Source organism: Microcaecilia unicolor, chromosome 13, assembly GCF_901765095.1.
Source record: "Microcaecilia unicolor chromosome 13, aMicUni1.1, whole genome shotgun sequence".
Classification (NCBI taxonomy): Eukaryota; Metazoa; Chordata; class Amphibia; order Gymnophiona; family Siphonopidae; genus Microcaecilia; species Microcaecilia unicolor.
Window position 1 is genome coordinate 81,844,230 of NC_044043.1, and position 13,550 is coordinate 81,857,779.

The 13,550-nt window shown below is 40.6% G+C and overlaps 1 protein-coding gene across 6 annotated transcripts in view; it reads right to left on the reverse strand.

Annotated features, from left to right (window-relative positions):
• The window catches only part of NPHP4 (nephrocystin 4), a 205,788-nt gene that overhangs the window by 185,542 nt on the left and 6,696 nt on the right, over positions 1-13,550 (reverse strand). For 3 of the 6 annotated variants that reach the window (XM_030222546.1, XM_030222547.1, XM_030222548.1), the window contains exons 3-5: positions 13,314-13,407; positions 7,859-8,024; positions 6,732-6,884 (exon numbers count right to left, since the gene is read on the reverse strand). In XM_030222546.1, coding sequence (XP_030078406.1) covers positions 6,732-6,884; positions 7,859-7,993 — 288 coding nt within the window. In that variant the 5' untranslated portion in view covers positions 7,994-8,024; positions 13,314-13,407. Of the gene's footprint in view, positions 1-6,731; positions 6,885-7,858; positions 8,025-13,160; positions 13,238-13,313; positions 13,408-13,550 lie in introns of those variants that run through there. The other 3 variants (XM_030222549.1, XM_030222551.1, XM_030222550.1) reach the window with 3 other exon arrangements.

A 13,550-nucleotide genomic window follows, 5' to 3' on the forward strand; every position in this document is an offset into this window, starting at 1 on the left:
CACTGTTGGAACCAGGATGCTAAACTAGATGGACCATTGGTCTGGCCCAGTATGGCTATTCTTATGTTCTTAATTTACAGAGGCAATTAACTTGATATTATCAGCATAATAGTCACTAATGCCATGGGGTTGCAGAGGAGGTTGAGAGTGGCAGGAAGGCAGGACAAAATGTATCCCCCCCACTTTGGGCTCAGGCCCCCCCTCCCCAAATTGAGGTCTGACTACGCCTCTGCTCTTGGAACAGTAGCACCCATTAGAATCCTGAATTCTCCTTAACCCACTGGAAGCACATCTTGTTGATATACTTGCTTCTCTGGTATCTGACACCTTTGGGATAAAGGGGTGGGGAGAGGTAGGGTGGAAGCGGATGGGGGTCAAGTTTCTATGTTGTCTTTTTGACCGATGGTATATATCTTCTGTTTGTATTTCATGTTTATGGAAACCAATAAAAATGATTTAAATATAAAAAGTTTTCAGAATATACACAATGAATATGCATAAGATAAATTTGCAAGCATTACCTCTTTGCTATGCAAATCTTCTCTCATGCATATTCACCGTTGGTATCTTGAAACCCTGACTGGCAAGTATTGTCCCGAGGATCAGGCTGAGAACCCCTGTTTTAGAAAGTTTAGGCCTTATTTACATGTGCTAAAAAGAAACATTACTCAGGGCTCTGCTTGTATAAATGCCAGCATTAATGTGTGTATGTGATGGATTTCACGTGCATGTGCTGGTAAACTGAATGTGTCCAGGGAGACAATTAAGGATCCAGGCTCCAAAACTAAGTTTTGGATTTTTAAGGTGGTTATAAATGGCAGAGAGGTAAGCACAATTTCCCCTTTAGTCATTCCTCTAAACTAGTGTCCAAATGCCCAGAAATAAAACTTTTACATGCCTGGAAGTAAGGTTCATCCAAAGAACTTCAAAACTGAGTACCATGGGTGTGCATATTTAAAGAGCGGATTTTCTAAAATTGTTACTTACACGTATATGGCCATGTGCACATGTAAATTAGCTTTTTACCCATGAAGAGCCCTGAGTAATGTTGCTTTTTTGACGGTGTGTCTTTGTAAAATGTTGCATCCATTGTATATGCCACAAAAGGTACATCACATGTATTTCCTGCAACATCAATATCAAACAAAAGACTGCATTCAAAAAGCCTTTTGTAAAATACTCTAAAAAAAAAAAAAATTTAAACATCCAGACTCTGGTTTGCTTGGTAGGTGGAATAGCAAACATAATAAATAAATAAATACAAACAGATTATCCTGGCTGATTAATTTTAAAAAAGGACATTAAAAATGAACCTTTGGAAAATGAGAGAACTATAAAAACATATAGGGGCAATAATATATAAACATTTGGAGAGCGTGGAGTGGAGGAGTGGCCTAGTGGTCAGAGCACTGGGTCTTGCAATCCAGAGGTGGCCGGTTCAAATCCCGCTGCTGCTCCTTGTGATCTTGGTCAAGTCACTTAACCCTCCATTGCCTCAGGTACAAACTTAGATTGTGAGCCCTTCTTGGACAGAGAAATATCCAGAGTACCTGAATGTAACTCACCTTGACCTACTACTGAAAAAGGTGTAAGGAAAATCTAAATAAATAAATAAATAAATAAATAAATATATATATATATATATATAACTACTATATAACTACTACTACTAACTATATATAAGAGATGAAACTGATACATTGAAAGAAAACTAGTATTTTATTCTTAAGTAACCAAATTCAGCCTCCCCCTCTTCTCCTTTTTGCCCAATCAGCATGTCCAGCCATCTTTCATCCCTGGACCCAATTACACCAGCTCAATGGCATGCTCAAATTATTTCAAACTGTCTACACACTACAGCAGGGGGGGGGGGGGGGGGGGGGGAAACAAAGATTCAATGACACTGACGGCACATTATAGGAAAATGAATTTAACACAAAAAGGTATTCTGGGGAAAAAAAAGTTTCAATGTGGGGGGGGGGGGGGGGGGGGGGTGCACCTTTAATCCCCTGTGCATAGAAAGAGCTGCCTTGTATTCACCCTTTTGTTTGACGACGGCTTGTTCAGCTGCTGTCGTGACCCAGTGTCAGTAGTTCTTACTGCCTCTGCTGTGCTCCCTCATTCTGTCTCCTGCTCCTGTGTCAAGGAACCTGGGTTAACATATTAACTCTGCTCTGTTGCTGGCCACAGGTCATATCCTTCTTCCTGCCATGTCCCCTCCTGCCTATGTGGAAACAGAAGTACTTCACACATGAAGCAGGAAGAAGGACCTGACCCATGGCCAGCGGCAGAGCAGTTATCGCATTAACCTAGGTCTCGGCACACAGGAACAGGAGACCAATCAGCCTTCTGCCTGTATGTCTGCCTGGAGGCGTGCGGGTGCGCTTATTCTGCATCTCCGTCAGCGGCACCCTTGTGAGTCTGGTGCGCTGTGGCACACAGTTCGGGAAACGATGGGTTAACCAACAGACTAGACAATGTCACTTGCTCTTTAGCTGTTTTGCGACAGTTGTATTATATCAGTAAACTTTAACAAACATTAAAAAAAAAAAAAGTAGTAGTAACCTTTAGCACTAAAGATAAAAAAAAAACACACCTGTGATATTATTACGAGTCACGCTTTTCAAATGCCTATCATAAGGATCTGTTTTAGGAATTATCTCACATATACAAGAGAAAGCATTCTAATAGTAAACTAAGAGGGGGGGGGGGAGAATTATCAACGTGGGCTACCACTAAAACGGGTTATTTTACTGCAACTCATGCTATTTTAGCACAGAGTCCCATTTTATGCAGAGACCTGATTACTAATAATGACCTGTGGTAAAATAACCCAACAATGGTGCTTACCTCAATAATTTCCACCCTTAAATGCATTAAATATCCTAGCTCTGTGTATTAGGAATGCCAAAGAAATGAAAGGACATGCAATGCACAAGTAGTCTTTAGTTCATGTCCATCATATTTTTTTTTGGTATAACACTGCCCTCTACTGCCTACAGTGAAACAGGAAGTAATGTACCTGATGGGTTTGTGAACAGCAGCAGGAATTCACTCCATTGGAGCTATAATTTAAAACAGGTGTTCTCTCTCCTGTCCTGCAGGTACACCTAACCAATTTGGTTTTCAAGATACCCATAATTAATGTGTGAGAGAATGGAGACCTGATAGAAGCAAATTTATGCATGCAAATTTACAGTAAATAATACATATTCATTACAGATACCCTGAGAATAAGACCGGTTAAGGGTTATTTCAAGACAAGTTTGAAAACCACTGATTTAAACTGTTAAAATATGTTACTGCTTCCACACTTTGGAGGCCTGGAGGGAACAGGGACAGCCTATTGTTTCACAGTTCTTCTCTGCCCCTAGTAAGCCTTCTACAATGCTTGTTTCCTGTGATTTTCTTGGATTGGTCGCTTAATGAGGCCATAATCCACTTTAGTGAAACTGGGAAGCCAGAGGAAAAGAATAGTACTGGAACAATTTCATGCACTGGCTCATCCACTGCCTTAACTCATTTTCACATTCAGCTATCTAAAAAATCCAGTTCAAATGTATTAAAAGTTTTTCACTGAAATACACAACACACTCTACACTTTCAGGGGGCCCTTTTACTAAGGTGCACCCCAAAGCGGCCTGTGCTGGTGTAGGTGCGTGTTTTGGAAGCGTGCTGGTCCATTTCCTCAGCACCCCTGGAAAAAAGGCATTTTTTTTTCTGTGCCGGAAAACGGATGTGCGGCAAAATGAAAACCAGTGTGCATCCATTTTCGGCTTCAGACCTTACTGCCACCCACTGACTTAGTGCTAATGTCTCACACGCTAACCGGGTGATAATCCAGCGCGCATCAACTGCCGATTACCCACAGGTAAGCGCCATGCGGTAAAAAATATTTTCTTCCATGTGTTTTGGGTGTGCGCCAAAATAGAATTACCGCCCAGGGCATGTGGTAGCCGGGTTATAGTGCCAATTTGACATGTGTTGGATGCATGTAGGCACCTACATGCCTTTGTAAAAGGGCCCCTCAATGTCAAACGTATAAAAATACTAAAAAAGTAATTAAATCTTCCTAACTTTTCTCCTAGCAAATCCAAGTGGAGGAGTGGCCTAGTGGTTAGGGTGGTGGACTTTGGTCCTGGGGAACTGAGGAACTGAGTTCAATTCCCGGCACAGGCAGCTCCTTGTGACTCTGGGCAAGTCACTTAACCCTCCATTGCCCCATGTAAGCCGCATTGAGCCTGCCATGAGTGGGAAAGCGCGGGGTAGAAATGTAACAAAAAAAATAAATAAATAAAACTGGTTCTTAACAAGGCCCAGAAAAGGTTAAATAATGTCCATCTGTGACTAACTACAGTAGCTGACCTGCTACTCATATGTTGATGCAGTCAGTGCCCTCTCCCCAACCAATTGTGCCCACCATCACAAAGGTCTTGCAGCTGCTCTCAGCTCTTTTCCTCAGGCTACAACAACCCCCTCCCCTCTCCCATTCCAACCTCAACAACTCTCCCCCTTACTGCTGGGACGAGGAGGGGTGACGCATCTGGAAGAAGGGAGTGCTCCAACCCAGGTGGCAACCAACTTAGGTATGCCACTAAGTGTTACTATCGTGCTATAAGATTTTCAGGGGTTACTCACTGTTGGTCCTTTAATCATATTTCTTTTATTTCAACTTCCTCTGATATTTCTGAATTGTCTCCCCTAGTGTAGTCTAATTTAAGCCTAGGGACATTAAGTTCTTTTTTTATGTTTAATTCTTTAATTTGTATTTTCCTCATTATGGCTTTGTATGCTTACTCAAAGTTCTGTTTTTCTTTGAGAATATAATTAAAAGTTAAAAAAAATGAAGATTGCCTTTCACATGGTACCCTCCTAGCTCAGAACCTTTTACAAATAAATTAGGCATGCTTGGAATTCCCCAAGCATTCCATTTTTATGTTTTAAAATAATCAGAGTTGAATCACCTTCCCCCGAATCACCCCCATGCCCGTCATCCATGGAGTCTAGTGATGTAATCAGAGCATGAAGTATGCATGAGAAGCCAAATAGAAGTGTTTTTTTTTTTTTTTTTACCTTTTAGAGTCTTTTCAGGAGAGAAAGGGGAAGGCCAGCATAAACAATGTTACAATAATCTAATCATGAGGTCACCAATGCATAAAGGAGAGTTTTATAGGATGCTGTATTCAGGTAGTGGCATACAGCATGCACACAACAGAAGGAGTGAAAACTAACCTTGACCTCACCAGCCACCTGTGATTCAAAGGATAAGGAGAAGTCAAAGATTGCTCCAAGATACTTGGAGTCAACCAACTGGGTAGCAGAATCTCAAAGTCAGGGTACAACTGAAGGTTTTAAAGGCCTACCATGACCCATAGGGCCATGGGATTTGACAGATTCAAGAGCAGACAGTGGGATGTAAATCAAGTATCAATGTTATCCAAGCAGGACTGGAAGGCATGAAAGTATGGGTTAGAAGGGTCCATTTTTGTTGACAATCTAAATTAAACTGCTTAGCTATATAGATGGTGGCCTAACATCTCCAGCTATCCATATCACTAGGCACAACATTCACGATCTACCCCAGCAGTACCCAGATAGCACCAGGGAAGACTTTAAGATTTCCAGTGAAACTTTCTAAATTCCGTTGCTGAAAATTCATGGATAGGGAACTTATACATATTTACTTATATGTTCCATCTTTGCTTTACCCTTCACTATCAATTAAAATGTTCTATTACGTATTGTGTGGACATTGTAAGTAGTATACCATGCCATACTTTGTATTGTTATTTGAGTAACTGCCTATTTTGCTCATGTCTGATCTATTCTTATTGTATACCGCCTTGAGTGAATTTCTTTAAAAAGGTGGTAAATAAATCCTAATAAATAAAATAATAAAATATAGCACCAGTGTTGAGCTTTTCTTTTCTTTTTTTTAAATCAAATGCTGAAGTGTCCAATAGCATAAAAAGGCCAGCAGAGGGAGTAGTGAAAGTAGCAGGGCTCTTCCACAAAACACCAGCAGACAAGAGTTCTAATAGTCAAGATTATTTATTTTTCAAAACCCGACACAGTACAGTGTCTTGGCTAAAAGCCTGCATCAGGAGTCTAAAATTAAGACATACATAAACAAGCATCAGTGTGTGTGTGTGTTTATATATATATATTTTTTTTTAATATATATTACCAATCTCAATGCTAACTTCAAATTTTATTTGGTTCACAAAAACCTTTACCAATTCTTATGAAATGCTATGAAGCAGTTATTTTCACAAATAGCACTTATCTGTTGCCCGACGGTAAAGATTTTTGTGAACCAAATAAAATTTGAAGTTAGCCTTGAGACTGGTAATATATTTTAAAAAAAGAATTTACAAAAAAACCAATAAACTTTTTGGAAATAAATTAAAAGTTGAAGTAATTGTTTGAAGCAAGGTTTTTATGACCAGTGATGAACACCACGCCCCCAGTTAAAGCCGCTTAAAATTGAAAGTAAGCGGTCGGGCGGTTTGAGGTCTTTTCCTTGCCTTTTAGAAATATTTTGTAAAAATTAAACATTATATCTCCATATAAGTTTTACTGGATCAATAGCATAAAAAGCCACATTTGCTTTCTCAGATTCAGGCTGATGCTGGTTTACACATATCTTGCTAGAAAGTCGACAAATTGAATGTAACTTCTATACTATTTCTGGATTATTTTTTCCCCAGATTAATCTCTCATTCTCTTACCTCATTGAAGGTGATCCGGGGTGGTTGACCTGGGACTGTTTTAATACATTTTCCACTACTTTTCCACGTCTTCCCAAAGAAATACCGATATGTGATATCAAAAAGAGAAACTCTGAGTTGATACTCTACTGTTGACAGCCCCTCCAATGCACTCTGTGAATTAAAAGAACATACCATGAAGGGCTAACCATTAATGGTGCATTTCAGTAGTTAAGAAATCAGGCACAGTAGCTAATGAAATGGTATAATTTTTACTTTGGTCTCCTACCATCTCTCCTGGTTCCTGGGCTTGCCCTTCCTCTCCCCTTAAAGGAAATCCTCCTGGGGAAGCTAGAGGATCTTCTCACAATTATCTACTGCATTACTCTCCTGTCTGGCACCAGCAGGAACCCTCTCCTACTTACTTGATAGTTTAATGCTACTCTTCAGAAGTTCTATTTTCATTACAAAGCCCTTCCGTTTGGACAGCTCATGCAAAACATTTCTGTGTAATCCCAGGCCCTAGCTCTTAGAAAGGAGTATATATATATATATCCTTCCCAGAGTCCACAACACCACCTTGGGCACCATGCTAGATACAACTGAAACAAAGGCCTGTAAGAGCAAAATATAGGCCCTTATCTGCCACATGATACAAACAGTGCTGGTGGCTGGGGCCAGGCCATGCTTCTACTTTCTGCATGGTCGTGGCTTTTCATGCAGTTCTTTGGTCTCCACTAAACATCAAGGGAGCTCAATGGGACCATGAGTTCTAGTAAATCAGTGACCCCATCTTTCGTTTTCTTTCCAGCTGTGAACTGGATTACAATACTCTACATCCAACAGCTTTCTTCATTGGAATATCAACTAGCCCTTGTTGATATTCCAGTTCCCAGACAAAACACACCTGTGTCTTGTCAACACATATACTGGTTGCTGAGAGGTTGAGACCAATAAAGTTTGTTTTAATCTTTTGATGGTCTCCTGAGTGGATGTCTTCTTGTGTCTTTCTCCCTGGCTGTCTCCGCTTCTAGTGTACCACTAAAACAACTACTTGACCACTGTGTTTAAAATCCAGTAACTAGAAAGGGATTTGGAAACCTACCGCCAATGAAGGGTTATACTATAATATGGTGAAAAATAATTACCTGCTTAATAGTTGCACCCTCCACAGTCTTAATGATGAGTTGAAATCCTGATGATTCATTGTGGCTGTGTCTTCTCCACTGGGGATGTGGGGGAACAGTAAGATTTTGAGCAAAAATATGTTGCCAATTGTTCATCTTGTCCAGGTCACCATTACTTCAGACAAGCCTGTTGAGAACAACACATTGTCAGGGAACACTGAATATTTTTGGTGGTCCACAAAGATATAGAGAGATCACATAAGCACAACATAAGAATAGCCATACTGGGTCAGACCAATGGTCCTTCTAGCCCAGTATCCTGCTTCCTTCCAGTGGCCAATCAGGTAACATGTACCTGACAGAATCCTAAATAGTAGCAAGATTCATGCTATTGATCCCAGGGACAAACAGTAGCTTTCCCCATGTCTATCTCAATAGCAGACTATGGACATTTCCTCCAGGAACTTTTTTAAATGGAGATACACTAACCACCGATACCACATCTTCTGGCAACGAGTTCCAGAGAATAAATATTTGTTCGTTGTAAAAGTAGTACCATGTAACTTCCTTGAGTGTCCCTTAGTCTTTTTATTTTTTGAAAGAGTAAAAAAAAATCGATTTACGTTTACCAGTTCTACACCACTAAGTATTTTGTAGACCTCTATCATATCCTCCCTAAGTTATCTCTTTTTCAAGCTAAAGCGTACTAACCTCTTAAGCCTTTCTTCATATAAGAGTTCTATTCCCTTAATCATTTTGGTTACCCTTCTTTGAACCTTTCCTAATTCTGCTATATCTCTTTTGAGATACGGCAACCAGAATTGCACACAATACTCAAGGTGTGGTCACACCATGGAGCGATACAGAGGCATTATAATATTCTTTGCCTTAATTTATAATCCTTTCCTAATAATTCCTAGCAGTTTGCTTTTTTGGCTGTTGCCACACACTGGGCATAAGATTTCAGCATATTATCTATAATGACACATAGATTTTTTTCTTGAGTGCTGACTCCTAAGGTGGATCTTAGCATTAAGTAACTATGATTTGGATTATTCTTCCACTTGTAACTCTAGAACGACTGGCCCCAACACATATCTTAGATCAAGGCCCACATTATTGTAATAGTTTAGCATAATAAGCAATAAGGAGATTTAAAAAAAATCAGAACCACATCTTTGACCAGTTTCAGAATTATAACAACCAATTTATTAATTTGTATACTGCACAACATCCAAAGACATAAAGAGGCATATTTTCAAAGCACTTAGCCTTCCAAAGTTCCATAGGTTTCTATGGAACTTTGGAAGGCTAAGTGCTTTGAAAATATGCCTTAAGCTTGACGTCTAAGAGAGCATGAAAATAAACAAAAATATTTTAAAATCATAAAAAATACACTACATGAGGGAGACAGATTACATGGTGACCGATTTAAGGATGAGATGACCTGTCAAGACTCACCCCAAAAGCTGGACACCTTCACATGTGTCTAGATGTACACATCTGGGAAGAAAGCTTCAGCCACCCCCCTGGAACCCTGCTACCACCTCCAACTTATCCCTTGCAGACACAGAAACCTTTGGTTAATCCTTTTAATGTATCACGTCTTTTCTTTGAAAAATGGCTCTCCGGCAGGTCTGTCCTTCAATGGAACACATGTGCTGCTACTTCTACTACTACTTATTTCTATAGTACTACTAGACATATGCAGCATTGTACACTAAATATGTATGAGACAATCCCTGCTCAAGAGTTTACAATCTATTCAAGACAGACAAACAGGAGATTTGGGGCTTAGAGCGTCTTCTGCAAAGAAAGATCAAAGATTGAGGCAGGGCACGTGTCTCACTTAACAGATGAACTGGATAATTATTATTGCGTTAGTTCACCTCTTTCCTTCCTGCAACCCCCCCCCCCCTCCCCCCCACACACACAATATCAAGTCTTGCTTCTATTTTCCTATTTGTTTAATTTGTGCCATATTACAATGTTGTTTTGTACACCACTTTAATATCATGTTTTGAAAGGTGGTATATCAAATAGAACAAATAAACAAATATTGTGCAGGACAAGGACATTTTGCCAAAACATACCTACACATGCCAGCTTCAATACCTGGTCCTGGAGGCACCCCAGCCAGTTAGGTTTTCAGGATATCCATGAGAGAGATTTGCATGCACTGTCTCCATTCTCCATATTCATTGTGAATATCCTGAAAACCTGACTGACTGGGGTGCCTTTAGGACCGGGTTTGGGAATCATTGCCATAAGGGTATCCTCTAAGTTTGGTCACCTGAATCATGTGGCCAAAGGCCTTTGGCTCAGTCTCCCTGTATGTGGTCCTTTCATTGTGAGAAGACATTAGCACTCAATGATTCAGAGGCTGCCAGAAACTTTAATAGTTGTGATTTTCTCTGTTCACATGAGATCACTGAACCTCTTGCCAGTTCCTGTCATGGCTACTGACAGCAGATCCCTAGGTCAGGAATACATGCAACAATTCACTATGGATTTGAATGTTAATGGTGGGTATTTGGCAGTTGGAAACTAATTCATTATAGGTCATTGATGTGTCATCTTGTTGGGCTTGCCTTGGCTCCAGGAACATAATCCTATTATTGACTGGTGAAAGGAAGAGAGAGCTTTCTAGCCTCCTTCTTTTTCCTTTTCTGTCCCTGATCCCAGGCTTGTGTATTGTAAGTGCCTCCAGGCCTCTAAGCACATCACTCATTTTCCTGAGGTTTTCCGCAAGAACCAAGCCAACTCTTTTCCCAAGCATCACAAATATGATAGTGCCACTGATCTACTGCCTGGGATCATGGGTTCCTATCAGGCTTATTTTCGAAAGGGATCGCCGGCTATCTCTCAATCCCGGCTAAATCAGTATTATCGAAAGCCGATTTTGGCCGGCCCCAATTGCTTTTTCGTTGCCGCGCCGGCCAACCTTCAAGGGGAGGTGTTGGTAGGGTAGCGAAGGGGGAAAGGGGGCGGGGCGGGGTTACGAGATGGCCGGCTTCACCTTATTATGAAAAAAAAAAAACACCGGCTCGAACGAGTATTTCGCCAGCCGGACTTGGTCCATGTATTTTTAGGACCAAGTCCCAAAAAAGAGCCCCAACTGACCAGCCATGTATTTTTAGGATCAAGTCCCAAAAAAGCGCCCCAACTGACCAGATGACCACCTCCCCTTACTCCCCAAGTGGTCACCAACCCCCTCCCACACACACAAAAATTAAAACATTTTCTGCCAGCCTCAAATGTCATACCCAGCTCCCTGACAGCAGTATGCAGGTCCCTGGAGCAGTTTTTAGTGGGTGCACTACACTTCAGGCAGGTGGACCCAGGCCCAACCCCCTACCTGTTACACAGTAACATAGTAGATGACGGTAGAAAAAGACCTGCACGGTCCATCCAGTCTGCCCAACAAGATAAACTCATATGTGCCACTTTTTGTGTATACCTTACCTTGATTTGTACCTGTCTTTTTCAGGACACAGACCGTATAAGTCTGCCCAGCACTAGCCCCATCTCCCTCTACCGGCTCTGCCACCCAATCTCGGCTAAGCTCCTGAGGACCCATTCCTTCTGAACAAGATTCCTTTATGTTTATCCCATGCATGTTTGAATTCCGTTACCATTTTCATCTCCACCACCTCCCGCGGGAGGACATTCGAAGCATCCACTACTCTCTCCGTGAAAAAATACGTCCTGGCATTTTTTCTTGAGTCTGCCCCCCTTCAATCTCAGTTCATGTCCTCTCGTTCTACCGCCTTCCCATCTCCAGAAAAGGTTCGTTTGCAAATTAATACCTTTCAAATATTTGAACGTCTGTATCATATCACCCGTTTCTCTTTTCCACCAGAGTACACATGTTCAGGTCAGCAAGTCTCTCCTCATACATCTTGTAATGCAAATCCCATACCATTCTCGTAGCTTTTCTTTTCATTGAAAGTCAGTGTAAACCAATGACTACCAGAGTAATATGATCTCAAATCCAGCCACTAACCGTGCCATGGCATTAAGAATCAACTGTTATGGCTTTATTATGATCCCAGGAGTCCAATATATTTAGAATTGCAATTGAGAGGACTATGAATAGACAATTTGCACCTGGTACAAAATTAAACTTTTGCATGGAAAACATACAAAAGGAGGCAACTAAAGCCAATATCCAGGCATTTAATTGCAGAAACTGTTTCCTCCTAATTTGAGTAGCTCTAATGTATCAGTTTTTAGCCTAATGTGTCATAGATGCCAAAAAGAAAATAAAATGGTACAGATTATTTGAAAAGGAATCGAGAACAAAACTAAGATCACCATGCTTCTGTATAGGTTCATGGTGTGACTGCACCTTGAATACTGTGTGCAATTTTGGATCTCCATTTCAAAAAGGACGTAGCAGAACCAGAATAGGTTCAGGGAAGGATCACAAAAATGATAAAGGGGATAGAACACTCCCCTTATGATAAGCTGAACAGGTTAGATCTCTTCAGCTTGGTGAAAACAACTGACTGAAGGGGACAGGATAGCAGTTTACAAAATCATGAGTGGATCCTTTCCTAATACCTAACATTCTATTTGCTTTTGACAGCTATGACACAGTGAGCTGGGGATTTTCACATATTGATCATGACAACACCAAGATCCCTTTCATGGAAGGCGACTCCCAATACAGCATTCTAGTTTGGATTATTTCTACCTATGTGCATCATTTTGCACAAGTCCATATTAAATTTCATCTACCATTTAGATCCCCAATTTCCCAGTCTTGTAGAAACCCACTGCATTTCCTCACAATGAACTCTTGATCTAACAGCTTTGAACAATTTTAAATGTCATCTGCAAACCTGATCACCTCATTTGTTTCTTTTTACAGATCATTTATAATTATGTTAAGCACTGGGCCAAGCATAGATCCCTAAAAATAGTTAATCCTACATTCTGTTTTCTATCTATTAACTATTTATTTATTTATTTTTAGTACATTTATACCCCACATTATCCCACAAGAGTGGGCTCAATGTGGCTTACACTATTACAAATGGTTACAATTCAGGGAGGGTACAGATACAAGGAAGCCAGAGGAAGGGGTAACAACATGTGGATAAGACAGGGGTGCATGTCGAGGTAGGTGCAGTCGGGGGACTGGTGGGCAGGGCTGATGTGAGGAAGGCTAGGATTTCAATCCACATTAAGACATTGCCTTTTATTCAATTTTTTTGTGTTTAATTTCCTCAGGAAATCTCCCATGAGGGCCTTTTTCAAAAGCTCTTTTAACATTTAGAAGCACTAAGGGGCTCATTTTCAAAGCACTTAGACTTACAAAGTTTCACCATCTCTCTTCATTAAGATCAGGTGGTTAGCAGTATACACCTACTGCTATATTCTTTCCCAAAGGCCAGGCCAACCACGTTACATCTAGCTGGCAGTACTGTCTGTGGGCCTTAGCCTGCTTTCTTTCTCTGGGTCCCCTTACCAAGATCCGTTACAAAATATGGTAAAGTCATCAAAACAATTGTTCTCTGTTTCCATTTGCTGTTAGAGGCATAATCCAACATGCCAGTTCTGCTCTGCAAGGATAAGGAATTTAAAATTAATGAGTTACTGTGATGCAATTTCATATAAAGCGGTTCATTCGGTACTCAGAAATAAAACATTTTCACAGGATGGCTTCTACAACAGAGAAAACCTCAGTGAGATGAGTTATCTTTTT